This window comes from Anguilla anguilla, chromosome 11 (genome assembly GCF_013347855.1).
Source record: "Anguilla anguilla isolate fAngAng1 chromosome 11, fAngAng1.pri, whole genome shotgun sequence".
Lineage (NCBI taxonomy): Eukaryota > Metazoa > Chordata > Actinopteri > Anguilliformes > Anguillidae > Anguilla > Anguilla anguilla.
The window spans coordinates 8,294,182-8,320,106 of NC_049211.1; the positions used below are offsets into that span (position 1 = coordinate 8,294,182).

Sequence of the window (25,925 nt, forward strand, 5' to 3'; positions counted from 1 at the left end):
ACCCTTCTGATGAAGCTAACCCGTGATCACAAGAGAAAAATAACTTGCTGTACAATACACTGTATTCTGGATACTGGTCCTTGGTTTCTGTCCCATTTCTAATTATCTGTTCATACACACTGAAAAATGAGGAGGGATTCCTTTATGCACGACATTTCCCAAATGAAGCCTGTAAAAAGTACATGGATGTCCCACTAATTGTACTTTTTGGGAGAGATGCTTGCTTTTGTTATTCTGTGTTGTTTTTCCGCTTTTGCAAAAATATCTTCTTGCAAACACTGGTCCTCTTCAAGACATCATATTCATGTCTGTCAATAAAAACAATGTTTTTACCTTTTCCCCTTTCCGAAGAAGGGGCACATAAAATTCATGTCGTTCAATAAAAACAATATTTTTACTTTTTCCTCTTCCAAAGGAGGGGCACATAATATTCATGTCCTTCAATAAAAACTATATTTTTACCTTTTCCCCTTCCAGAGAAGGGACACATAAAATCCATGTCGTTCAATAAAAACAATATTTTTACTTTTTCCTCTACCAATGAAAACTATTTCACACCTCCTCATCCTTGGCAGTCAGTAGACTGGGCTGGGGGGTTATTTTCTTCCCTGATTTCCATTCTGGAATCTCAAACCAGGAAAAATAGAGAACCAGCCAATCCCTGCCTGAGATCCACAAACCCTTCTGTGTGACAGCACAGCAGCATTGAATGTGGCACTGACTTCCTGTTCCTCCTGGGCCCATCTGCATACGATTGGTCAGGGTAGTGATAGGGTCACAGCAATTGAGTTCTGTTCTGTCCTCTGAGCTCTTCAACTCCTTCACTGCTCTTGACAAGGGCACACTGCTAGGCCACACCCTTGTGAACCCTGCATCATAAGAGGTCCTTTCTAACAGGAGGGGACTTTGCCACCAGGCAAGAGCTCCATTAATTACAATGGAGGATTCTGGGTAAAGTTGCCCACACACGCGAAGTGACACATCTGCCGCTGCAACCCAACTGCCAACCGCGGTAGTGGGAGCGGCACGGTTGCCTAGGAGAAGCTGCGTTTTTCGCCCGCGATGCCGCCATCTTCAAAACAAGCTTAAGGGGGTGCAGGGAAGATATAAGTAATGCTTCCCTGCGAAATATCTGAGAGGAATGGATTCTGTTTCTGAGTTTACAGAGTTAAACGAGTTATGCTAAATCTGGACACTATAAGAGCATGTATAAAACCCATTTGTGGAGAAGAATGTCACAGCTCTTATGGAAGAAACTGCATTCTGTGTATCAAGCTAGCTACGTTTCACCAAAAAAATCTAACCTGGCAGCCTACTTTTCATCTCTTGATGTTATTTAATGACCCATGCAGCAGGTAGTGCAGGCTATAAAGTCCACAGTAAAAGGTAAATCACACAGAAAGCAGACAGGGCTATTGGAGAGCAGCGTCCCTCTTCTCATTTCCAAGGGACATTCTGACAGTCTAAAAAAAGCCTGTGCATCTCAGCTTAACAATGTATTATTATTATTTTTTAAATCAAGATATTATATATCTCTATATAATGGGAAATTAATTTAATTCAAGGTTCCATTTAATGGCTAACACTAATACAAGACTACAGTAATTGACTCATATCATCGCTGGAATATCTAATATCTATATTTGGGCTAATATCAGAATGTTAGTGTTCATGCAATCATTGTCATCGGTCAATACCCAGTCCGCAGCGACTTTGCACAGAGGCTAAATTGCGCTACCAGGGCAGGATAACCGGGGCCTAATTTGCCTGATTACCTGGGCAGGAACTTGAGCTGCGCGTTGAAGCTGGACCTGGCCTGGACGTAGCCGGTCTTCGGCAGAACCTCCATGTGGTTCCTCAGCTCCTTGCGCACCTCGAACGTGAGCCTGAGCGCGGTGTTGGACCTGAAACGCAGAGCGCACACCGGCACGATCAGCCCCCCAGTCCGGCAGAGACACCTTCAATACGACACCCTATCCGCCATTCTTCAATTTTCCCCCTACTTTAAAGAGCGACTGTAGTGGGGGGGCTTCTGATCAGCCCCCCCCTTTTGCTATTTTGTGCACAGAGGAAGTGTAAAGTGGGCTGCGCTCGTCCGCGATGAATCACCATCGGGTCTGAGGGTGGAACGGACAACGGGCTTCGAGACGTCATGGAAACGCACGCGTGTGCATCCAGAACCTTGGCAGGGCTACCAACACACACCCACAACACCCACCCACCCCCCCCACCCCCCCCCCCAGCCTAAGCCCACTTCCAAACACAGTACTGGCATGGAAAATGGGCAGCTTCTGCACAGCGTGAATTATATGTATATTTAGGACCAAAATCATTGGATCACACATACATACTGCATGTGTCACCTTGCACATACGTGTTTGTAATTGTTATTTTTCTACCAAAATTGCTCTTTATGTTTGGGTCACTGCTATACTACACATTACACTGTAAGCATAGTATAAAACTATAATGTTTTTTTATTATATATTTACAAGTGTGATTGTCTGATTCATTTATCTTTATTAGTGTCCATACGTTGAATGTTCAATTGCATTTTAGGCTGATCTCATCACTGCAATGTCCTCCATTGGAGGGAGAGCACTTTCCTCCATGCAGTCATTGTTTTGAACAGGTACACTTTAAGTGCACCTGGTGTTGACAGACTGCATATGCCTGACTGAACACAGGACGCGCAACGAGACAGAAACTCTCCGTCCACGGGTGACGGTTTGGCCACAAACACTCGTACTTCCCCGCAGGACTGGCAGCTGCTGTTTGGGCTGGTATGATCGGGATCTGATACCACAACCAAGGGGTGGACTGATGCAGTGGAACTGCGTCTCAATAGGACGTGACATTTTGTGCCAGTTTATTACTCGTGTAGACACAATGAGGAAAGGATCCCAGATGTATCCCCACGGTTGGAAGATACAGTATTCTGAAAGGAACTTTTCACCTCAAGTAAAGGTGAAAAGTTGAAAGCTACGAGCATCAATGCACTGGTGACTTCACGGTGATAAATTAAACGTGGGGGAAATGAAATGAGGCACAGAAAGATATATTTGTCTAAAGAGACAGCTCCTTACGACTCGATTTAAAATCCCTTTTTTTCGACAAGGGCGCTGTGGAACCTGACTTCAGGCCAGTGATTGATATGTACAGTGTTGAGTCTCTCTGAGCTAAATTGCTGGATAATGTGAAATGTACTGAGTCCTCCGGTTTTTCCATCCCACCACTGAAGTGACCCAGTTTCCGTGGGCTCCAACAGATGGTTATCCCTTTGGCAAGGACACACCGTAGCTGGAGATAAAAATGGATCCGCACCCTGGGAATTGTTCACGCACAGCCAACCACACGCGTGCATGCCACCTTTAAGATTGTTGGGCCCTATAGCTGATAGGCACCACAGCTGTTTATACAGACCTTTTCTATTTTATTTTATTTTCTGCAAAGAGACACAAAAACCTGTGTTGATGCCTGTGACTGAAATACATAGAAACATCTAAATACATAGAAACTGAATTATTTAATAAATTGCCTTACAGTGTAAATTGTCCCCCTGTCTTCATTATTTACACCAACAGTGAAGCATTCACATTTCCTGAAATCCAGCCAGATGGCGATGTCCCTGTGGCAAGGACGTACTGTAGAGAGCGATATAAATGGATCTTCACCTCGGGAATTTGTCATGGAAGAACAACTTTGCTTACTGTACACACACTGTTTCGTCAGAGACAACCAAAAACCCCATTGTGCTCATGGTCAACGGTACAAACTATGTTTACCTTTTTTTTTGTTAAAGAATGACTTACGTTGGGCAGTTTTAGAGGGCGTGGATAAGAGAACGTTCCAAAGCCAAGCCCCCAGGATGATGTAATGGAAGCATCTCGCCTAAGCTCTGATTGTTTCACCTGACGTCACCCCAATCTTAACTGAAAAAAAATTTCCCGTGACATCTGCCACAACTGATGGGCGGATCGCACCTTCAGCGAGTTGTGTGAATAACGTATGTATGATCAAACAGATATCTTTGCATTTTTATAACATTCTAGGTGGTTAGACTGCATTTTGTTGCTCGTTTTTATAATGGTGGACCGCCAGACACCTTCTGAAAGTGCCCATGGAGTTTTAACGGTGGTCTCCTATCCCATTTCCTCTTCCTGCAGAGGGTCCAGATGGCCGTGTCGGTCACCCCTCCCCCTGCTCGGGCCCCCGTGGGCCAGGTTTGGTGCGGTATGGACCCCTGAGAGGGAACCTCCGATTCTTACTCTGGGCCCTCTCTGTGACCTCTTCTATTACAACGAACGGAAAAAAATAAATAAATCAGCTATCAAACCCGATTACGACAGGGCCGGGGCAAAATGATGACAGTTTAAAAAAAAAAACAACTTTTAAATATAAGAAGAACAGGCAAGTGGGACATACAGAGTTTTCTTGTGTACAACGGGCGGCTCTAAAAACAGAGATCGTTAATCAACTTAGTCTCGTTTTGTCAGGGGGAACATAAGGTTGTCCTAATAAAAGCCACGTTAAACAAAACGAGCTGAAACCCATGGAGGAGGGAGAGGGTTAGGGGGGAAAAAACAAACGGTTCGCGGCTGTCCGGACCCGTCTGCCTGACAGATCTTCTAAGCAGTCAGCTCAGACAGTCATTCATGGGAGTATTCATTATGCATAAGCAGCAACAATGTATACTTAATCCAAAGGCTTAATATAAAACCGACAAATTAATTTATGGCTCCATAATACGAAGCGGTGAATACAAAGGAGGGACCTGCTTAGACTGGCAGCAGAAGGAGTGAGTGACAGTCCCATTCCTAAGTCTGCCATTAAAAAAAAAGAAACACCTGTACTGTATGGACTAATATTATTTTACCAGAGCTGTCATAGCCTGATTTGCATTTACTAGTTTTCTTTACGGCGGTGTGGATATGGTGAGGAACAATCCGGAACGGCGCCCGTGCTGTAAGGCGGTGGCCCTGCTTCTCGTAGGGGATTATATTCGCGATATTGGGGCGTTTTGTGAGTAGCTGGCGTTGGTAGTGCGCGCTGGTGCGTAATCGCTTGCTGAATCGAGGCCAGTGTCGTTGTCACATCTGTCCCCACGTTCCAGCCGGTCTCTGCGGCTCAACCCCCCTGCTGATGACACCACGTTACCCAACCTTATGTTACCCTACCCCCATCCACCTTCCCTAAACCCTCCCCACACACACGAGCATACACGCATACACGCAAATACTCACGCATGCACACGTGCACAAAGCCACTTCACCTTCTGAAGAAGAAAATAACAAGACTGAGCTCTAATACAGTCCACACACATCCTCAGGACATTACAAATTACAGAAACCATTAAGATGTGATCTGGTGTAAACATCTAGTGACCGGTGTGTATCAGGGGTGGCGATTTTCAATTATTTCCCAGATCGAGGGATCGCATAATGTGCTCGATTGCAAATTGATTCCTGGCATGGGGAAGAATCTATTTTTATAGCGGATCTTGGCCTGGCGCCACCACTAGTTGTATAGATGCATGAAGGCATAACAACGCACATCAATACCCAACTTTTTCCATCATAATAGAGTCTTAATGGTCAGTTTATTCTGTCAATAAACACAGTCAGTGGAAGATATGACGCAAAGAATTTTATTTCCAACTCACAAATGTTGCATGCCTACAAAACCATTACGCAACGTCTTGGCTGAATACTCAAATTTGATTGGCTGGGATGTGTGTTATATACACCCGACTATGGAGGAGCGACTGCAAAAGTTCAACCACCATTTGCTAGAATACTTAAGTTTCCTCTGCAACACATATTCTGAAATATATGTTTTTTATCACAACTGACAATGGTAGTAAAATCGCCTCGGGCAATTTTCCCCCAGAGCAGGGCATTCAAACTGTGTAATGCTCAGCCACATTATCCAATCAAAACGTGCGTTTCTAAATATATTTGCTTTATTCTGTTCATATTAGATAAAGAAATGTCCACTATTTTAATGTGTTTAAAAAAAAAAAATTTTTTTTACATAGGCTACTGTGTGATAAATTAATAAGTGGAGCAAAGTTCAACACATAGTTGTACATACATAGCCTTCATGAGAGAATAAAAAAGAAGAAAAACTGAAGTAAACAAACTTATTTTTCCAAGTGAGACATTCCACCACTGGGGTGTGAACTGTAAGTCATGCAACTGTAAGAAACTTTTACCTAAATATATAATTTAAGAAACAATATCCAAAACTTCTATTTGTAAGGAAAAATGAAAAAAATAAAAAATAAAAAATGTAATCCAAGCCACAGACTGGTGTTTGCCTGCAGGGTAAAACCCACTACCTTAGAATCCAAAACTCCAGAAGTATCGATGTGAATCAGTCAGTCCATGTAGAATAAGCCAATCCATATGTACCATACAATATCAAAACCTCAGGATGCTTATTTTCAACCGTCAACAGTTATATTTTCTTCATAAAGTAAATAAAGTAACTGTGGATTCAAACTTATAGAAAGACATTTTCCAGCAAGCAGGACTCACCTGCTCTGCACCACGATGCTGTCCTGGTAGAGTCGATCGTACATGCAGATTTTCAGGTCGATGTTGGGCTCAGCCACCCACACGGGGACGCAGACCCCCATCCCACGCACGGCGATAGGGATCTGGGTACGAGAGAGGGCCTCACTGCATCACCCCGCGCTCACTCACAGGGACGGGGAACTTCACAGCAGAACATCCAGCGTTCATTCAGCTCTAACAGACTACGTTATGGTCCTCCTCTGGACCGCAGCGGGTCCATACGTGCTCTGTAAGAGTCGATGCTAACGGCGGCCATTTTACTGCGCTGTGAGGAAACAGGAAACCGTACCGGCGGACAGTCGGGGTCGGAGAACCTGATGTGGAAGTCCATCTTGGCCTCTCCCAGCACGGTCGGCGTGAAAACGATGTGCAGCTTGACGCATCCAAAGGGGCCGATTTCGCCTTCTCTCCCCTGGGGGGCGGAAAGACTCATGACACACAAACGCAACAAGCCCTGTACCCAACACACAAACGCAACAAGCCCTGCACCCAACACACAAACACAACAAGCCCTGCACTCAACACACAAACGCAACAAGCCCTGCACCCAACACACAAACGCAACAAGCCCTGTACCCAACACACAAACGCAACAAGCCCTGTACCCAACACACAAACGCAACAAGCCCTGCACCCAACACACAAACACAACAAGCCCTGCACCCAACACACAAACGCAACAAGCCCTGTACCCAACACACTAACGCAACAAGCCCTGTACCCAACACACAAACGCAACAAGCCCTGTACCCAACACACTAACGCAACAAGCCCTGTACCCAACACACTAACGCAACAAGCCCTGCACCCAACACACAAATGCAACAAGCCCTGCACCGCCCAGCACTCAACACACAAACGCAACAAGCCCTGTACCCAACACACAAACGCAACAAGCCCTGTACCCAACACACAAACACAACAAGCCCTGTACCCAACACACAAACGCAACAAGCCCTGCACCCAACACACAAACACAACAAGCCCTGCACCCAACACACAAACGCAACAAGCCCTGTACCCAACACACTAACGCAACAAGCCCTGTACCCAACACACAAACGCAACAAGCCCTGTACCCAACACACTAACGCAACAAGCCCTGTACCCAACACACTAACGCAACAAGCCCTGCACCCAACACACAAATGCAACAAGCCCTGCACCGCCCAGCACTCAACACACAAACGCAACAAGCCCTGTACCCAACACACTAACGCAACAAGCCCTGTACCCAACACACTAACGCAACAAGCCCTGCACCCAACACACAAATGCAACAAGCCCTGTACCCAACACACAAACGCAACAAGCCCTGTACCCAACACACAAACGCAACAAGCCCTGCACCCAACACACAAACACAACAAGCCCTGCACCCAACACACAAACGCAACAAGCCCTGTACCCAACACACTAACGCAACAAGCCCTGTACCCAACACACAAACGCAACAAGCCCTGTACCCAACACACTAACGCAACAAGCCCTGTACCCAACACACTAACGCAACAAGCCCTGCACCCAACACACAAACGCAACAAGCCCTGCACCGCCCAGCACTCAACACACAAACGCAACAAGCCCTGTACCCAACACACTAATGCAACAAGCCCTGTACCCAACACACTAACGCAACAAGCCCTGCACCCAACACACAAACGCAACAAGCCCTGCACCGCCCAGCACTCAACACACAAACGCAACAAGCCCTGTACCCAACACACAAACGCAACAAGCCCTGTACCCAACACACTAACGCAACAAGCCCTGCACCCAACACACAAACGCAACAAGCCCTGTACCCAACACACTAACGCAACAAGCCCTGCACCCAACACACAAACACAACAAGCCCTGCACCCAACGCACAAACGCAACAAGCCCTGCACCCAACACACAAACGCAACAAGCCCTGTACCCAACACACAAACACAACAAGCCCTGCATTCAACACACAAATGCAACAAGCCCTGTACTCAACACACAAACACAACAAGCCCTGTACCCAACACACAAACGCAACAAGCCCTGCACCCAACACACAAACGCAACCAGCCCTGTACCCAACACACTAACGCAACAAGCCCTGTACCCAACACACAAACACAACAAGCCCTGTACCCAACACACAAACACAACAAGCCCTGCACCCAACACACAAACGCAACAAGCCCTGTACTCAACACACAAACGCAACAAGCCCTGCACCCAACACACAAACACAACAAGCCCTGCACCCAACACACAAACGCAACCAGCCCTGTACCCAACACACAAACACAACAAGCCCTGTACCCAACACACAAACACAACAAGCCCTGCACCCAACACACAAACGCAACAACCCCTGCACTCAACACACAAACGCAACAAGCCCTGTACTCAACACACAAACGCAACAAGCTCTGCACCCAACACACAAACACAACAAGCCCTGCACCCAACACACAAACACAACAAGCCCTGCACCCAACACACTAACGCAACAAGCCCTGCACCCAACACACAAACGCAACAAGCTCTGTACCCAACACACAAACGCAACAAGCTCTGTACCCAACACACAAACGCAACAAGCCCTGCACCCAACACACAAACACAACAAGCCCTGCACCCAACATACAAACGCAACAAGCCCTGTACCCAACATACAAACGCAACAAGCCCTGCACCCAACACACAAACGCAACAAGCCCTGTACCCAACACACAAACGCAACAAGCCCTGCACCCAACATACAAACGCAACAAGCCCTGTACCCAACATACAAACGCAACAAGCCCTGTACCCAACACACAAACGCAACAAGCCCTGCACCCAACACACAAACGCAACAAGCCCTGCACCCAACACACAAACGCAACAAGCCCTGCACCCAACACACAAACGCAACAAGCCCTGCACCCAACACACAAACACAACAAGCCCTGTACCCAACACACAAACGCAACAAGCCCTGTACCCAACACACAAACACAACAAGCCCTGTACCCAACACACAAACGCAACAAGCCCTGTACCCAACACACAAACGCAACAAGCCCTGCACCCAACACACAAACGCAACAAGCCCTGTACCCAACACACAAACGCAACAAGCCCTGTACCCAACACACTAACGCAACAAGCCCTGTACCCAACACACTAACGCAACAATCCCTGTACCCAACACACAAACGCAACAAGCCCTGTACCCAACACACAAACGCAACAAGCCCTGTACCCAACACACAAACGCAACAAGCCCTGCACCCAACACACAAACGCAACAAGCCCTGTACCCAACACACAAACGCAACAAGCCCTGCACCCAACACACAAACGCAACAAGCCCTGCACCCAACACACTAACGCAACAAGCCCTGCACCCAACACACAAACGCAACAAGCCCTGCACCCAACACACAAACGCAACAAGCCCTGCACCCAACACACAAACACAACAAGCCCTGTACCCAACACACAAACACAACAAGCCCTGCACCCAACACACTAACGCAACAAGCCCTGCACCCAACACACAAACACAACAAAGCCCTGCACCCAACACACAAACGCAACAAGCACTGTACCCAACACACAAACGCAACAAGCCCTGCACCCAACACACTAACGCAACAAGCCCTGCACCCAACACACAAACACAACAAAGCCCTGTACCCAACACACAAACGCAACAAGCCCTGTACCCAACACACAAACACAACAAAGCCCTGTACCCAACACACTAACGCAACAAGCTTTGCACCCAATCCTGGTCTAAAGGGAAAACCGGAAGCACCCACACTCTCAAAATAAGATGTGTTAAAAACATCACATAATGTGTCATTTTTTTAACACACCTACATGTCTAGTTAGGGACAACACATTTTGTGTTATTTCAACAGAGTTAAATAGACTCCCTTTGTAACACATAAATTGTACAATTGTAACACAATAGTAGTAACTTTGACACAGAATGTGTTGAAAGTATCACGGAAGTAGTAACACAAAAAATGTGTTGGATTTTAACACATCCTCTTTGAGAGTGATGCTACTATTGAATAACTAAAAAAACTGTATCTGGCAGTTGTCTCATAAATAAAAATGTTTCTTTTAGACAGATGATCCTCTATGTTTATTCTACCATTTCAGATATCATTCCACCATTTTTGGCCTTGCAGGCCCTTACTGCAGCACTAACATTAAAAGCAGATGACAGCTCCTCATGAGCTGAACTAATATGGCCGTGTAAGATGGCTGAAAGTCTCCTTGTCTCTTTGTGCTCTGGTGTCAGAGAGTATGCATTGACTAACTACTCTCTGTGACTGGTTAACAGACAAGGCCTGAGTCTTTTAAACCTCTGCATTGTTTTGTTTTTGATAAATTCATGTGACACAACTCAGAGAAGTAAAATCCACAAAACAATAAGAATTTGGCACCTGCTAAAACTGGGGACTATGGTAAAAATGTGCCAGGCGAAAATATGTTTGAAGACGGAAAGATGTGCCAATTAGCCAGCTGTGTTCTTTTTCTTTTTTTTTTTTTAAAACATGTCACTGCTTGAAAATCTCGAATGCACATCCCGACATAATCCATTTTTAAGTCACAGAAATCAGCCCTCATTTGAGGGCAAATAAATCACCGTGACAGCGCGCCAGCACGCCGCGCCGAACACAGCGGCCGTCCCCACGCGCGCGCACACGCCTTGGATACGGGGAGGGCCCATTAGCGTGCTGGCAGGGGGGGGGCTGGGGGTGGGGGTGGGGCTGGGGGGGGGGGCAACGAGCCCAGAGACAGGGAGAATGCGACACAAAGACAAATTTCAACTCAAAATTAGAGAAACAACTACACCCACTTTTTCAGTGTCCGTCTAACAATAAGGCTGCCCCCACTAATAGGGATACCTTTCGGGAAGGATTCTTGGAGGACGATGAAATGATAGATTGAACTGGTGACATTAAACCTAACCTCAAGTCTTTTTTTATTTGACCTTAATTAATAAATTCAAGGATTCTCTTTTAACCTCCTTTTTATACCATCTCAGATCCTTGTCCCTCTGTTGCCATTTAATGTCCAAACCCAGTACCAGATTGAGTGTACACCACCATACATACAGATAGACACACTGAAGAAAGGACGATATCTAATACCTATCCCGCTAAGATAAGGACAAAGCACAAGAGCAGACAGATTAAATTGCACCCTTGGTGCTGTTCACACCTCTCCAGCCCTGATATCACAGCAGTCCAGGCTGTCCTCCTGACCGGACTCCCGCAGCTCCGCTCCAATCTGCTCGGAAGACGCCGACCTTGAAGAACCGTCCGGACCCGTCGCCTCGGGGTCGGCTGGAGTCGGACATCTTACTGAGGAGCCCCCCGCGGCTGCGAAACACAGCGAGCACTCTCACAGGTTACCGCCCCCCTCTCTCCCCCCAGGGCTCGCCCTTCGGTGGGAAAAGCAATGTCACCGCGCCGCGTTGTAACAGACAGACGGGATACAGGCAGACCTTGAGAGATCACAGCTTTTACGCGTCTCCCGTGCGAGCGCGGGCGAACAGCGAGGGCGAGAGCAGGTGCCAAAACGTGACACCGCGGGGAGCGTCGGGGGGGCTGTCGGGGGGGGGGGGGGGGGGTTAGGGCGCAGCTCGTCGAGGTTCAGTAAGGCGCCCAGGATCTGCCGCGCTTTCATTTAACGGCTCACCGGGCAGCTCGTGGACACACCGCGCTCCGCTCCGGAGCTGTTCTGAGCCTGCACTGGTTTTTTTTATCCCCCCCCCCCAAAAAGGAAACGGCAAATTTGCAAATATGTACGTTTTACTACAGGAGGGTTTTGTGCGTCAGTTGCTATGGCAACTATAGCTTGCTGTTCAAGGCGGAAAGAGACATAGGGCCTGGTTTACGAAGACGTTTTAGCAGGCACATGCAAAACTAATAACTTCACCAATGATTGGTTGTAGTATTTGTTTTGCACCAATCATTGGTTAAAAAGGTTTTGCATGTGCTAAAGGTCTTGGCGAATCAGGCCCATAATATGAAAACCTACCACACTAATATTGCTATTTAGAGGTGCAAAAAAGACACCAGCTGAAATTCACAGAAAGGCACAATGGCCGTCTCGCTTGACCTGTGTTCTTGAAAATGGCTTCCAGCACACACTGCTTCTGGTATTATGGCATTATACAATAAGTGGCTTCCTTTCAGACACGTGCCTGCCACTTGGCGGATCAGAGGGGTGGGATTACCCAGGGTTCAAGTGTCCTCGAACACAGCCTGAACGATTATCCGGGAAGACCGTCTTTGTGTGACAGCGAGTGCTACTGCGCGGAGGCACAGGCTGCGATCGCTTTCACTCTAAATGCAGACATTACTGAGGCTCATGTTCAGTAAACCACCATCAGCCACGCTGAGAAATAACGCAGAACAAGTTTGAGTATGCGTTTCCTGTTCGCTTAATGGACATGGATAGAACTGTGATATTATACTATCTAAGCATAGTCTTTTAGACTGAGAAAATATTCCAAAACTCCACTTTTGCAACCCACTCCATTGTGAGCCCTGGGCTAAAATGTCTTGCTGAACTGAAAATGTATGTGGTCTCTTAACAAAGCGGTGTTCACTGAAAACCAGGGTCATTTCACAACAAGCATCTAAGGGTACTCGTAATTTCATTATATTTTCACACTCACTGAACACCCAGGTTTGGAGTGTCCAATAATTAAACTCATTTGTCCAAGTCGCAAAAAGGAACAGCTGTTTGGATTAAGTGTACACGATACAGACGTTTGATACAAAATCTGGTACATACAGTACATGCCATTTTAATTAAAATTTCACCAGGGATTTAGAGTACGTTTAGTATTTCCCTGTATCGCATTTACCACATTCAGTACTTCTGTAAATGGGGAAAACCTGAATGCAAATACCATGAAATGAAAGCTATAAATAACGTGTGTGTATTTTTGTCTGATATTCATCTATTCGACCTACCGGATTGTTTGCGCTCTGTGCTGGAGCACTCTATCGCAGCAGAAAGCTTGGGAGCCCTTTCCTCTGTTTTAGACTCTCCCCCCTCCTGCTGCACAGCGCTCCCCCGCTCATCCAGAACAGCCCCTGGGTCGCTGTGGTCCTGGGGGGTCACCTGAACATGGACAGAGACTCGGGGGCTGACAACGAGACACCAGCACTGAACCACGGGGTATGATGTACCCCTCTATTTCCTCAGATGACTCAAATTAAAAATACCTGCCCCATGAAGAGATGAAAGAGCAAAGCTAAACATGCAGAATGACCGCCTGTGTAAAAGACGAACGAAACAGGCAGCGCCTTGACTGCAATTCACAGTTTCCAGTGTTTCTCCTGGGAGAACATCATCCATTTTGTTGTCCCGTTGTCAGTTACCACAGGGCCACCCAGAGAGACTGCAGAGAGACTGAGTGAGAGAGTCCATGAGCGGGGACAGAAGAGAAGCCTCACCTGTGCCTCCCGAGAGACCGGCTCGGAGACGGGCAGCTCGGGCTCGGAGTGGGCAGAGGGAACCAGGATGAAGTGCGTGCCCACCGCCCCCTGGTTGGTCAGGGCGATTGTCCGTGAAATTGTCTCCCCCACCACATGGGTGCCGAAGTCAATGAGGCCGCAATCGATCGAGAGCTTGGAGGGGAGGAGGGAGATGGCGCTCTCAGGAACGTGTGGGTACCGGGGAAGCCCCGGCAAGCCGGTTGGACAGCTTCACCCGACACTTAAACTTAATTAGAACACGACGCTAATGATACTTCAGGCACTACATGAAACTCCACAGAGAAAAATGACCTCTTCTTCAATAGTATACACTGGTTCATCATATGGACATTTTATTTGTTCAGTTTCTATCAAGTGAAATATCTAACGGAATATCTGAGTTCTCAGTTTATTCCCTGTTCTTTTCCAATCCCACTGGACCAACACGACACATTCTCAACCCATCCCAATTTTCTACTCACAGAACACTTCTTGATGGTACATCTGAGAGGCACAGAAAACGGTCCAGCTGCAGATAAAAATTGCACTTCTCCATCCAAATCTTTATTTATCTGAAAGAATGTCAATACGCAAAGACGCTTTAGCCGTTATCTACACAAGCAAATATCTGAATAAACATCCGGCAGAAATGTTGGTTTTCACTTGACTTAATCAGTTTAATATTTGCTCGCGTTCTCTAGGCATACTCGACAGGATGTAAATGAAAGAGAAATGGGAACCCAAATCTGAAATTAAATATTTGTAAACCTTTGTTTCATCATGAGGACAGACAAAGACTAATTTGTTGAGTACAAACAACTAAGACATCCAGACTGTACATGAACTCTATTACTGAAATGTCATTATTTCAGTTTTGTTCATGGAACAACAGGAAAAGTTTTGTGGAAATATAACAATCACTGTTTAAAAATTATATGAACATCTCAAGTCCAATTAAGTGTACACAATGTGGCGCTGTTTTCTTATTTTAAAAATACCATGAATATCAGCAAACATGTCTCCGACTTGGTGTCCACATTGGTCTACACTATCAAGAGAAAATAATGTCCTGCTATACCATGGCTTGGCAAGCATGACCAGTTGGAATGCCCAGATCATTCTTAAAATGTGTCTACACCACCAGGGGGCGTGTGTGAGCATGAGTGACAAATTGAGAATTCCTGAATGTAAAACGAAAACATCTGGAACTGAACATTCACATCCAGCTGGATTATCTATCAATGCACACCCCATACCATATATCAACAACTCAGTGGCAATGACTGAATTATTAACAAAAAATGAAGAATAAACGAACAATGGTGCATGCTGGTGTGGGAGGTACCCTAAACACTGAGAATGCTCTCAGTGATCAGGAAACACAAGGTGCTGAATTCACTTCTCATCTGGAGAAGGAGGTGACCATCATAGGAAAGGCCAACATCACTGATATTAAAAAAAACGAAAAAAAAAACAGAGAATATCAATTGGTTTGAGTGCGGAACACGAAAGGACTGACTAAATTAATTAGCTAAATTAATTTGTTGGCTATGTGTAAGCTACGTCCTAATCAGCTACGTGTTGAGTAACCTTACTGAATTAGGTTACCTAAACGTAACAGAAGTAGGTGTGCTACTGGTCTCAGAATGCTGCCTGTGATGCCCGTTCTGTACAATAAAAACCACTCCTAAGTCACTGAGTTATTGGCCAATAGCTATAAGCTATAAACAAAAAATTACACTCTGACTGAGGGTCCAGGGGTGATGTCACATTCTACCACACAAACACAGAGCCAGTCCAGCTAAACTAAAAATTCAAGACAACACAATAGAAGGACCGCATTGATCTTATTTGAAACTGCTACTGTCACTGTAATTGTGGTCCTTAATCATTTCTTGCTCGGATGTATTCCAAAAATTGATATTGCAGTACAATGTAACTTCATTGCTATGAGCAAGAAAAGACAAATAAATAAAACATAAAACTCTCTAAAAGTTTTATCAGCATTTATCGTGTTCCCATAACTGTAGATTTGTTTGTCTCATTTCAAAGCCAAACCTTCATTGTCTCTCTGTACTGAATTTGATATGGGGAAATCATGACAATATGTTATAATATATTTTTTCTGCATCAGTACACACCATTGAACTAAATAAACATGCTTGAAATCGTTTTTTTTTCCTTTTTGTTGTCAAGGGAATCATTTGGCCATATATTTTAAAATGGTATCAAAACATTAAAACAGTCAAATCTAATAATGTACAAACAGAATGTCAGACCATTGGCTGGAGACTCACCATTGGTTTAAAGGTGGCCATCATATCACAGGCCATTCCAGGTGACATAGGACCGGGCGGCTCAAAGCTGTGACAGGAGAGATGAGGGCGACGCCCAGTTACACAGCATTAAATCAGTACGACTTTCAATTACGGAGAAGATTCCATGCAGAAATAAGACATTCTCATTTCCATATGGGTGGTGCCAGACAGATGCTGTTAAAACAGTCTTAGTCATATATTTGTGTACCAAACAAAAGGAATGTAACGATGTATAACTATACACAGGAAACTGTTGGCCTCTGGCTCCTTGACCACGGGACTGACCCTCCGGTGAGTCACACTTGCAATTAACTTTTTCTGATTAACTGAGGCATAATTAAGCGCCTGTCCCCTTCCTCTTGTGACCCTGCAATAAACTCGCTGCTTGATCAGTTAGGCATCAGTTCGGGGCAGGAACTGCCCCCTTGAGAAGGAAATGGGGAGCCAGATTTAGCACACTTAAATACTGAAGCAGTAATCAATGGTTTATCCATCTTTGATTGACAGCTCCAATTCCGTGAGCCAATCACATGTTTGTGTTCCACTAAAATAATCCACCAACCAGGTTCCAGGAAACAAACGTGGGGTCCCATCATGTTGGGCTCGACAGACGTACAGAATTCTGATTGGTTGTTGGACTTAATTTGTTCTGATTAAACCTGACCAAACCTCACAACAAAACGGTAACCATTTAAAACCAAAGCTACAGTGCCGGTTGTTTATTGTTGCATTATAACTACCAGTGTTGTGGGAGCCACAACCTCAAGCTAAGCTAATATCTCCTGAAAAAGAAAACACAACAATTAAAAGCGCGAGTGGGCCCAAAAGTCACTGTATTGCTATTGTTGCAGTCAAGCACATTTTGCAAACTGTTTTCTTCAGGCAAAAAGAAGTGTCTGGCAACAGGCAAGCTGCACCACGTGTCATGATCTCTGGATAGGTCATGATAAAAAATTAAGATGCCTGGAGTGGTTTTGGAGGATTTGAGCCTCACAGCGAAGGCTGAAAAATCAATAAAATGGTACAGGATGGCCAAGATAGCATTCATATCAAAATATAGCAAAAAATAAAAGAAACTGGAGAAGAGAGGGAAAGTCATAACAGATGAACAAAGGTGTCAAGTGCTAACAGTGCTTCTGCGGAAATAATTATTCTTTTTCTCCTTTGTTGGCTGGAGAGCACACAAATGCGATTTGCCAAAGCGCTTGAATCGAATCCGCACATTCTTTCACATAATGGCTTTATTTCCAGTTGTGCTAATTGCACCGTGTCAGAGATGCTGCACAGTTGGGTGAATGTGACGTGTGCAAGTAGAGCAGAGCCTGGCTCAAATGCGTCAGCAACAGTCATCTTTCATCAGCTCAGCACAGTTCAAACCTGATCCTTTCCCAACTGCCATTTCCCAACTGACCTGCAGTCAGACGGATATGTGGAGGTACTGTAAGGGCCTGGACAGAGCAGCTCCCAGATATTAAATAGCTCGAAGGCATGGGCGTCCAGTCTTAGCCAGAAAGAGCTGATGTGGTTCTAAGGTTTTGTTTTAGCATAGCACTATGACGCCTGATTCAGATCACTAACTAATTATGGCCTTCGATCAAGACCTTGATAAGTAGAATCAGGTCTTGGTGCTGGGCTAAAACAAAAACCTGCACCCACAACGGCCCTTTTCAGGTAAGACTGGGCATCTCTGCTCTAAGGCTAAGGCCGTGCTTACTGCTCCCCTGGATCAGGTGAACAGATTATCACAGAGTTTCGTAATTCCTAGATCCGCTCTTGAGTGCCCAAACCTTGGAGTGAAGACCGGTCCAGGTCTCAGCTCCAGCTCTCATTAGCAACGTGCCAATCCTTCAACTGCAAAGAGTCCCTCACCATAGAAACACATTTTGGATGTGATCCAGCCTTGACATGTAATTCCAGAAAAACATCACTGGCTTCGTCTCCTCCAGGCTTATACTCATGCCCTCATTCTCACTCTCCAAATTCCTTGAAAAACATGGGGTACCACCAGGCTGGCGCACCCAGGTAAAATCAGTGAGGTGGCCCATGGTCTGTGATTAAATCCTGGCTGCAGTGATGCCGTCTGTCCCATGGGGGAAAAAGCACAGCTGGTCATGACTTCACCCAGGGAGGGAGGGAGGGAGAGTTTCATCAGAAATCTCACTGCTGCATCCACAGCGGTCTGCTCAAGCTGGAACCTGCAGTCCGGCTGCAGCGGCGCATCTGGGACTGCAGCCGCGCAGCTCACCTGGACTGCAGAGATGCAGCCGCGGCCGGTACCTGCCTCAGGCACACACCTGCTTAGCCATACTATGGTGGCACTGCAGAAATGATAAACGCTCACCCGTACAGCAGGGCACATTGAGATGAATTTAAATTAAAAAAACTGATGGGTTACATAAAAAAAGGATTGCCCAATTTAAATGTGTGCCCACTGGCATTTCAATAAATTTTAATGTTTGCTTTAATATCCTTTTCACCCATATATTTATGAAGGAACTGACCCACATACTCATAAAACCTACGGTATCCCTCATTTGCAGGCAATTTAGTTATTATACTTAAATATGAAGAAAATATATATGAAAATATAAAACACTTTTCAAGAATACATTTTCCATAAGACACAATATTTGTCAAAGCCCTTTCCATGCTTCTACAATACACACTACCTTTGCCCAATATTTAACAGTACATTTTAACATTTTATCAGATAAATCTGAAACGCTGGATGGAAATACAAACATATTTAACCGATCCTTTATCTTCGAAAAAATTGTTTTCCCTCGAGTTTTGTATCACACCTTTGTTATGAGTATCTCTCCCTCTGTGAAGCACTCTGGGAAGGAGGCTCAACAGCAGGAGTCGTGTAAATAATACGTTTTATAAAGCCAAGAGATAAAAAGAGGCCTGTGAATCTGTGGGGAGCGACTTTGTAGGCGTGCGCCTGGTGACAGGGGTGATGGGTCCACAGCCCAGGAGCTCTACAGCAGGGTACACGCCTGGCACGGCGCCAGCCTTTGTGAATCTCATTTTCCGAAAGCGCGTTTCGTAAGACTTTGCGAGAGTCGTTTCAGATAGGCACGGCAGCCGAGCATTATTTATAACAAATAGCCGTGTTTTTGCCGGAGTTACTGAGAAGAGCAATGGAGCGTAACACCCACGGTGCGCATCGGGGGTGTCAGTCAACCCGAATAAAGCTACTGGCTGGGTTATGTAAAAGAGCGCTTTATAACCTAATGTGATCTCGTAATGACTTTGGAGCTGCAAAACAAGCGCCGCAATTCTCGCTCGTTTATTCCGATAGAAATTCTTTGTAGCAATTTCAAACATTAATGCTTATGTAACACAAACACTTACGCTGGGATTTGAAATGCCTGTACCTCTAGGTCATTACCTAAAATGTTTTCTTTTCCTGTTCAGTATCGGACGACTCCCTTTCATGTTTGTACAAAGTGTGAAATAAAATGAAAGAAAACCCTGAATTATTACTGACTTTAACTGTTGCTGTGTTGTATATTAAACAGTGGCAATCTCTATGGGTGTTTTCTCCTTGGGTAAAATAAGCTGATGTGCAGACAGGAAGTAAATTAAATGGTCTGAAAGCTGTCTGTCTGATGTCTACAGCAATCAGGGATTAATCTGGAGGGGACACATGCTGACTGAAGTCATTTAAAGTCTGCAATGTCTCTCTTTTTCCAAGGATTGTGCTTTGCATGACATTATCTAACTCTTCCAGTACTTCCCAATCCCATTATGAATCAATCATCACCCAGACCTTAAGGAAACATCTTATTAGATGAGATGTTTACACAAGAATGCACGATTTGTTCCATAACATATATATTTTTTACTGTGTACCTAAAATTGGGTCTCTGTCATGTAGCCTTGGCCACGCACATTACGTGCAACAATACATTAAGTAAATAAAAATGGGTAAAATATTCCAACATATATATAAACAACCTAAATCTGGGATTAAATTGAAAGTTATAACTAGTTTGAAATAAAAACAAGTCTTCAGCATCCCTGTTAGTGTTAGGATCGCAGGGCTGAAAATCTGTGCATGAGGTCATCTCTTTCATGGGCTTGTCCTGCACTGGCGTGGGCAGGAAACGCAGTGTGACAGGAACACAGGAGACGAGGCTCTGGCACACACAGCACCACCCAGATAAAGACCCTATCAGCAGCCATTTTGAGTGTCACCGGGGTTGACACACACAATAACAACGGATTCATGTCCGAATCCCTCAACATATGATACATTCTGAAGAACAGCCATTTTGAGTATCACTCGAATGTCCGAACCCTTCAACATATGTTACGTCCTAAAGGAAATTAATAACGTGTTGCATTAATAATGAGTCTGCCAACAATAAATGCGCTACTTATAAAGCTGTTGTCTAGAGATTACAACTGTCCACACAAGGAAATCTACCACTTTGCCATTACTTCCTTTTTCAAAATGACTGTCTGAAATAAATGTCGAAGGATCCCAAAACCTATGCATGAGCTACTGCCTGCTGAATATTTTATCGATCATACGTCGCAGGCCATAAGGAGTGCAGAAATAGCATCTCAGTGCCCAACGAATTCCCCTCGTGCGTACAAATTCTATATTGACTAAATCAAGCTCTGTATGACGACATTCACCAAAACAGTATTGGTATACCGCCAGACAGTATCACCCGGTAAATGGCATTACATTCCAATATCATCCAAACATCTACTTCTGCTCAAGATGGAAACAAAGGCGACACTAGCCCCTTTACCTATAAATCACAAGTACAATGATAACGTCTGGCTTCTAAAGCTACCGGAGCGGAGATGATGACGCACTCTGACACACCCACAGAGACGTTGGTAGAGTGGGGGGGCGGTGGCGTGCTCTGGCCCCGCCGTTGAATCGGACATCTCCAGGGGGACTGAGCCACTTTCACGCAGGGCGCCAAGCGAGGCAGAAACACGGGAAGACACGATCTTAACAAGTCACTTTCGGCCTCCCGGGAGAGGGGCATTTCAACCGCCATTGGCTTCCCAATCACCTGCGACTTCATTCGCTGGTGTGTGTGTGTGTGTGTTACGAGCCGGGGCACCATGCGTGCTGTGTACATGGAGGTCGTGTTGCCTGAGAAACACTGGATGTGGATTTATTGCCTGGTCAGGAACCTCAGGCAGCTGTGGCGTTAAATATTTTAACAGTCTGTGAAGCTCCTCCGCAGAAAGCAGAATATTTCGGTGGAAAAACCGTGGATTCCTTTTTTTTAAATTTTTTTTTGCCTCACCTCAAAGAAAAGGGCGAAAATATTTGAATGCACTTTCCTTTAACACAACTCACATTAGAGCAATTCATACGGTCATACGACAGTGCTCCATGTTCATCTCCTCTTTTTAGATAAGGAATTACTCTCTTGAGATCGGTACACTTTTGCTCTACTGGAGGCCCCTTCAGGACGCTCAGGATGGGATACTGTTTTTCATTTTTGGCTTTCTTACGAGTGAATACTTAAAATTAATAAAATGACTTCAATGGCTCACTTACAAGTTTTAAACTGAAGTCTCAGCTCTCAGTTCTTAACCGGTAATCAGAGATCTGTTACAATTAAACCTGTGTTATTCAATATGTGCCTGTGCATTTAAAGGAGAAAATCCACAGTCGCCAGAGAGAATTGTGTTTTGACAAGTTCAGATCTGTGGCAGCAGTGACTAGGAAACTGAGATTGCAGCCCAGAATGTGGAGCGGGTGCACATTCATACATACAGCCGTATAAACGGATTAAATACTTAAAATGGAAGCTGTTTAAGTTCTACCAGAAAAGGGCAGCCACTGAGAAATGAACAATAAAAATAAATGAGCATTATTGTATGAAGGAGAGAGACAAGACAGCAGGGACAGAATAAAGGAGAAGAGAAGAGGAGGAGTGCTGACGACTTGTAAAAAAATAAGTTGAATTTACAAAGACATATACAGTACATTTAAGTTTGAAGTATAAGCATTATAATTCTGGAAAAGGATGGACCTCTGGTAAATGCTTCTGCAGGAAGCTGGTACTCACTGTATTGAAATGAAATCCTTCAGAAGCTCAGTGACACCCAGCAGTTTGCAGTAGTTTGTGGAGTATGTGACATTGGTCAGCGTAATCTTCTTCTTGTACGTCTTTCCAACATCAAAGTCCTGCAACATAGAGAAAAGTTTTGAAAATGTTCGCAATATAGTGTCATCCAACCTTCGCATATGCCCTCAAATAAATAATAAATGTAAAAAAAAAAAATACAGCATTAGTAAATATGGCCACTCCAAAAACATACTGAATTAACATATATAATTATGTCCATGGCCTTTTAAAATCAATTCTCCCTTAAATGTTTGTGTGCCCTGGTCCTCGATTTCCATTAAAATCATAAGGTGGATGTGGTGATCATGTAGCCACAGCTGAGAGAAGCAGCATTACCACTCACTGGGTGTAAGATTAATAGTATTTTTCCTTCCCAAAGGATTATTTATCTGACTAACTTATTTTATATTTCCTCACAGACGGGTAAGGACACCTTCAACCCAGTGAACATGTTTTTAGCAAAAAGTAGGTGAAGACCTGGCTACAATTTGCTGAAAAGTGAAGGTTTTCTAGCCAACTAGGATGTAGCCAGGCTATATCCAGCTAAAGCCTGAGCTATTTTGGAGGTTAACCTCTAGCTTCCTGCTTTTTCTCAGTGGAAACGGGTCACAGTACCTTGAAATGAATGAATTCTGGTTTGCTGACGAAGGGGCAGCCCCTGAACTCTTTTCCCTGCACTGCCTTATTCCTGAGCAGCGCTCTCTGCTGATTGGCCTGTGCCAGGGCAAGCCCATCATGCACTGTAGTACAGATGGACACTTCATCGTCCTGGAGATCCTGGTACACGTAACAAAGGAAAAAAAAAAAAAGCAGTATGCCGTGTGACGGACTTCCTTAATATTCAGTGGTCTACATAAATGCCTACTTTCTACTACGTAAAGACCATTCCTTTGTACAAAAAATCAAATGAAAAATCTTATAATCTGCATAATTTATGCAATTAAAATGCAAATATGCCACTGATTTGCTAAACACAGATCATCTACACGCACTGGTACCTGGAGAGTCAGTTTCTCTTTCTCTGAGACTTAATTCTGCACTGTATATACAATTGGATTTGCATGGTGGCCCTATATGTCATGCACCAAAATACACGAACACACATCCAGTATATGCACATATGCACATAAACACAGTATATACGCATCTGGACAAAGATGACAAACATGAAACACAGCTGATCCCAGTTTCATTGCTGGAGTAGAAACAACACAGTAATAGACATTAAGCACAAAGATCATGGCTAGTCTGTGTCTTATCAAAGATGAAGTGTACTGACATCGTAATGTAGTGTGTTCTCAATACTCAATATTCCAAACTACCACTAATTGCCAATTAAAGAGATTCTAATTATACAGAATCTAGAGGTTGTGAACCTCCTGTAACATTTTTTTTCCGAAGAATAATTACACTGGGCACTTCCCCAGGGGAGATTATTAAGACAGCACTGGTAGCCATTCGCCTGATAGAGACATATTTATGACTACTGTGTGAGCTATAAGAATGCGAAACATGCTAATCAAGACACATAAAGATATTATGTTCATACAAAAAACCACTGTAAACACTGGGAACATTAGTATTTATTATAACATTGCATTGCTGTTCCCTCCAGCAGGACCAATGCATTTAGAAAATGAGACTTAATGACACAGGATGCATTTGCTGCCAGCAATCACATCCCACAACACTTCGTTTCTTAAGCTATCATTTTCTATCATGTCTCCAGCTAGTTTTGTGGCCATACTCTGAAATAAAGGGTTCAACCAAAGCTGGTCTTGCCATACCGATGTATCTACATCGGAAGACCACAATCAACAACTTATAATGTATTGTAGTCCATAGGTCTATATATTTTAAGTATTGAAGGGGCACTCAACTGTTTGTTCTTGTTTAAATGACGACGCCTAACGAACTACTCACATAACCCAGTTCACCAGGGCTTAATGTCAGAACGTGACTTCCTGAGCTAAATGTTTGAGAGCCCAAGAGTTTTCTGCATGGATTCTCCCACAGAGAAAGAGCAGGGCTGAATGTCATATTCAGCTCTGAGTTTCAGAGACGCCAGCAGACCAGAAGTGATGTCTGTCCTCACAGATCTAAAGAGAGTGGGGGGGGGGGGGGGGGGGGGGAGCGAGAGCCCAATGCTGCACTGATTGGTGAAAGACTAGTGTTCCGGGGCCTGTGCCGATGGGCCCGCCTTTGTGAGCCTGGACACCGCGTGCTCAGTGCCGGGGCAGGGACGGCGTCCCGGTGAGTCTTCGGCACTGACCCCGTTTCGCCGCACGGCTCCAGTGCTCTCGCTACCGCTGATCAAAACCTCTGTGTGGTGAAAATCACGCCGAGCGCCTTAAATCAGGGGTCCTGCAGCCCTGGTCCTGGTGAGCCGCGGCGTCTCCTGATTTTTTGCTTTCACCTTAAAATCAGTTTTGACCCAGGTAACCATGCTAACTGTGACCATCAGGTTTAATTGGTCAATAAAGTGACAAGAAAAACCAGTAAAAAATTTAGTGATGTAATAATACACATTCGGCTTCAAATTACATTTATTTTATGAATATAACTGAAGATATTTTCACACTGAAGAAGTTGTACTGCACTTTTGGAAAAAGAAACACTTGACCTTAAGTTACCTTGGCTAGTCTTTTAAAAACATTTCACTGCAGACCTCTAACCTGAACAAACATCAGAGTGGCTTTTTGCAGGACAGCTACCAAAAAGACGAGAGATGCAAGAAATTTCACTTTGCGGTGCACTCTACCTTGTAATCCCTATGTTTCAGGTCCCATAACCCCGTGAATTCAGGCAAGGCAAGGCACTCTTCCTCTTCCCTTTCCTCCTCATCCTCGCTCCTGAGATTCCCAGCGGGGTGGGCGGAGCCAGGGTGGAACACGGAGGAGCCGCCATTGTCGCTACTTCGGCTGTCCTCGTCTGACATGGGGGACGGTGTGCGCCAGTCCTTCCGTCACAGTGAAAAGACAAAGACTTGGCTCTTATAGACTGTATTAGGAAACCGGTCTCACAAACACAGAGATGCATAGTGAGGAAATGATCATATTCTTATTTCAACCAGCGATGGTGCTCTTGAGAACAATGACTGCAGAAATAATGCTAGGTACTTTCACTCACAGGCCTCAGTCTCTGTGGCTTTGCTGGTGCTCGTTCTGCATCCTGGGACTGCCTTAGGTTCTCTGCAGAAGCATCCACTCCTGACGTCTTTTTGAGGCTTGGTGGAGTTGGTGGGAAAAGTAGAGAACGAGGTTTCTTGAGTTTTTCGTGTAAGGTCTCCTCCAGTGATACCCTGGAGATTGTTTCAACTTTTTTTGATTTCTGCTGCTCCACAAACAATCTAAAAAAAAGAAAAGATAGTGAGGTAAGTCGACATGAGAGAGATGACTACTTAAATGTACATAAACTATTTTAACTTAAAACCTATTG

At 44.8% G+C, this 25,925-nt stretch overlaps 1 protein-coding gene across 4 annotated transcripts in view; it reads right to left on the minus strand.

The window, feature by feature from the left end:
• Nucleotides 1-25,925, minus strand: part of cfap74 (cilia and flagella associated protein 74) — a 60,460-nt gene that overhangs the window by 21,929 nt on the left and 12,606 nt on the right. For all 4 annotated transcript variants that reach the window (XM_035383618.1, XM_035383614.1, XM_035383617.1 and 1 more), the window contains exons 11-22: nucleotides 25,617-25,836; nucleotides 25,249-25,446; nucleotides 23,103-23,264; nucleotides 22,428-22,546; nucleotides 16,354-16,420; nucleotides 14,539-14,628; nucleotides 14,036-14,209; nucleotides 13,550-13,700; nucleotides 11,784-11,944; nucleotides 6,868-6,990; nucleotides 6,540-6,661; nucleotides 1,776-1,904 (exon numbers count right to left, since the gene is read on the minus strand). In XM_035383618.1, coding sequence (XP_035239509.1) covers nucleotides 1,776-1,904; nucleotides 6,540-6,661; nucleotides 6,868-6,990; nucleotides 11,784-11,944; nucleotides 13,550-13,700; nucleotides 14,036-14,209; nucleotides 14,539-14,628; nucleotides 16,354-16,420; nucleotides 22,428-22,546; nucleotides 23,103-23,264; nucleotides 25,249-25,446; nucleotides 25,617-25,836 — 1,716 coding nt within the window. The remainder of the gene's footprint in view (nucleotides 1-1,775; nucleotides 1,905-6,539; nucleotides 6,662-6,867; nucleotides 6,991-11,783; nucleotides 11,945-13,549; nucleotides 13,701-14,035; nucleotides 14,210-14,538; nucleotides 14,629-16,353; nucleotides 16,421-22,427; nucleotides 22,547-23,102; nucleotides 23,265-25,248; nucleotides 25,447-25,616; nucleotides 25,837-25,925) is intronic.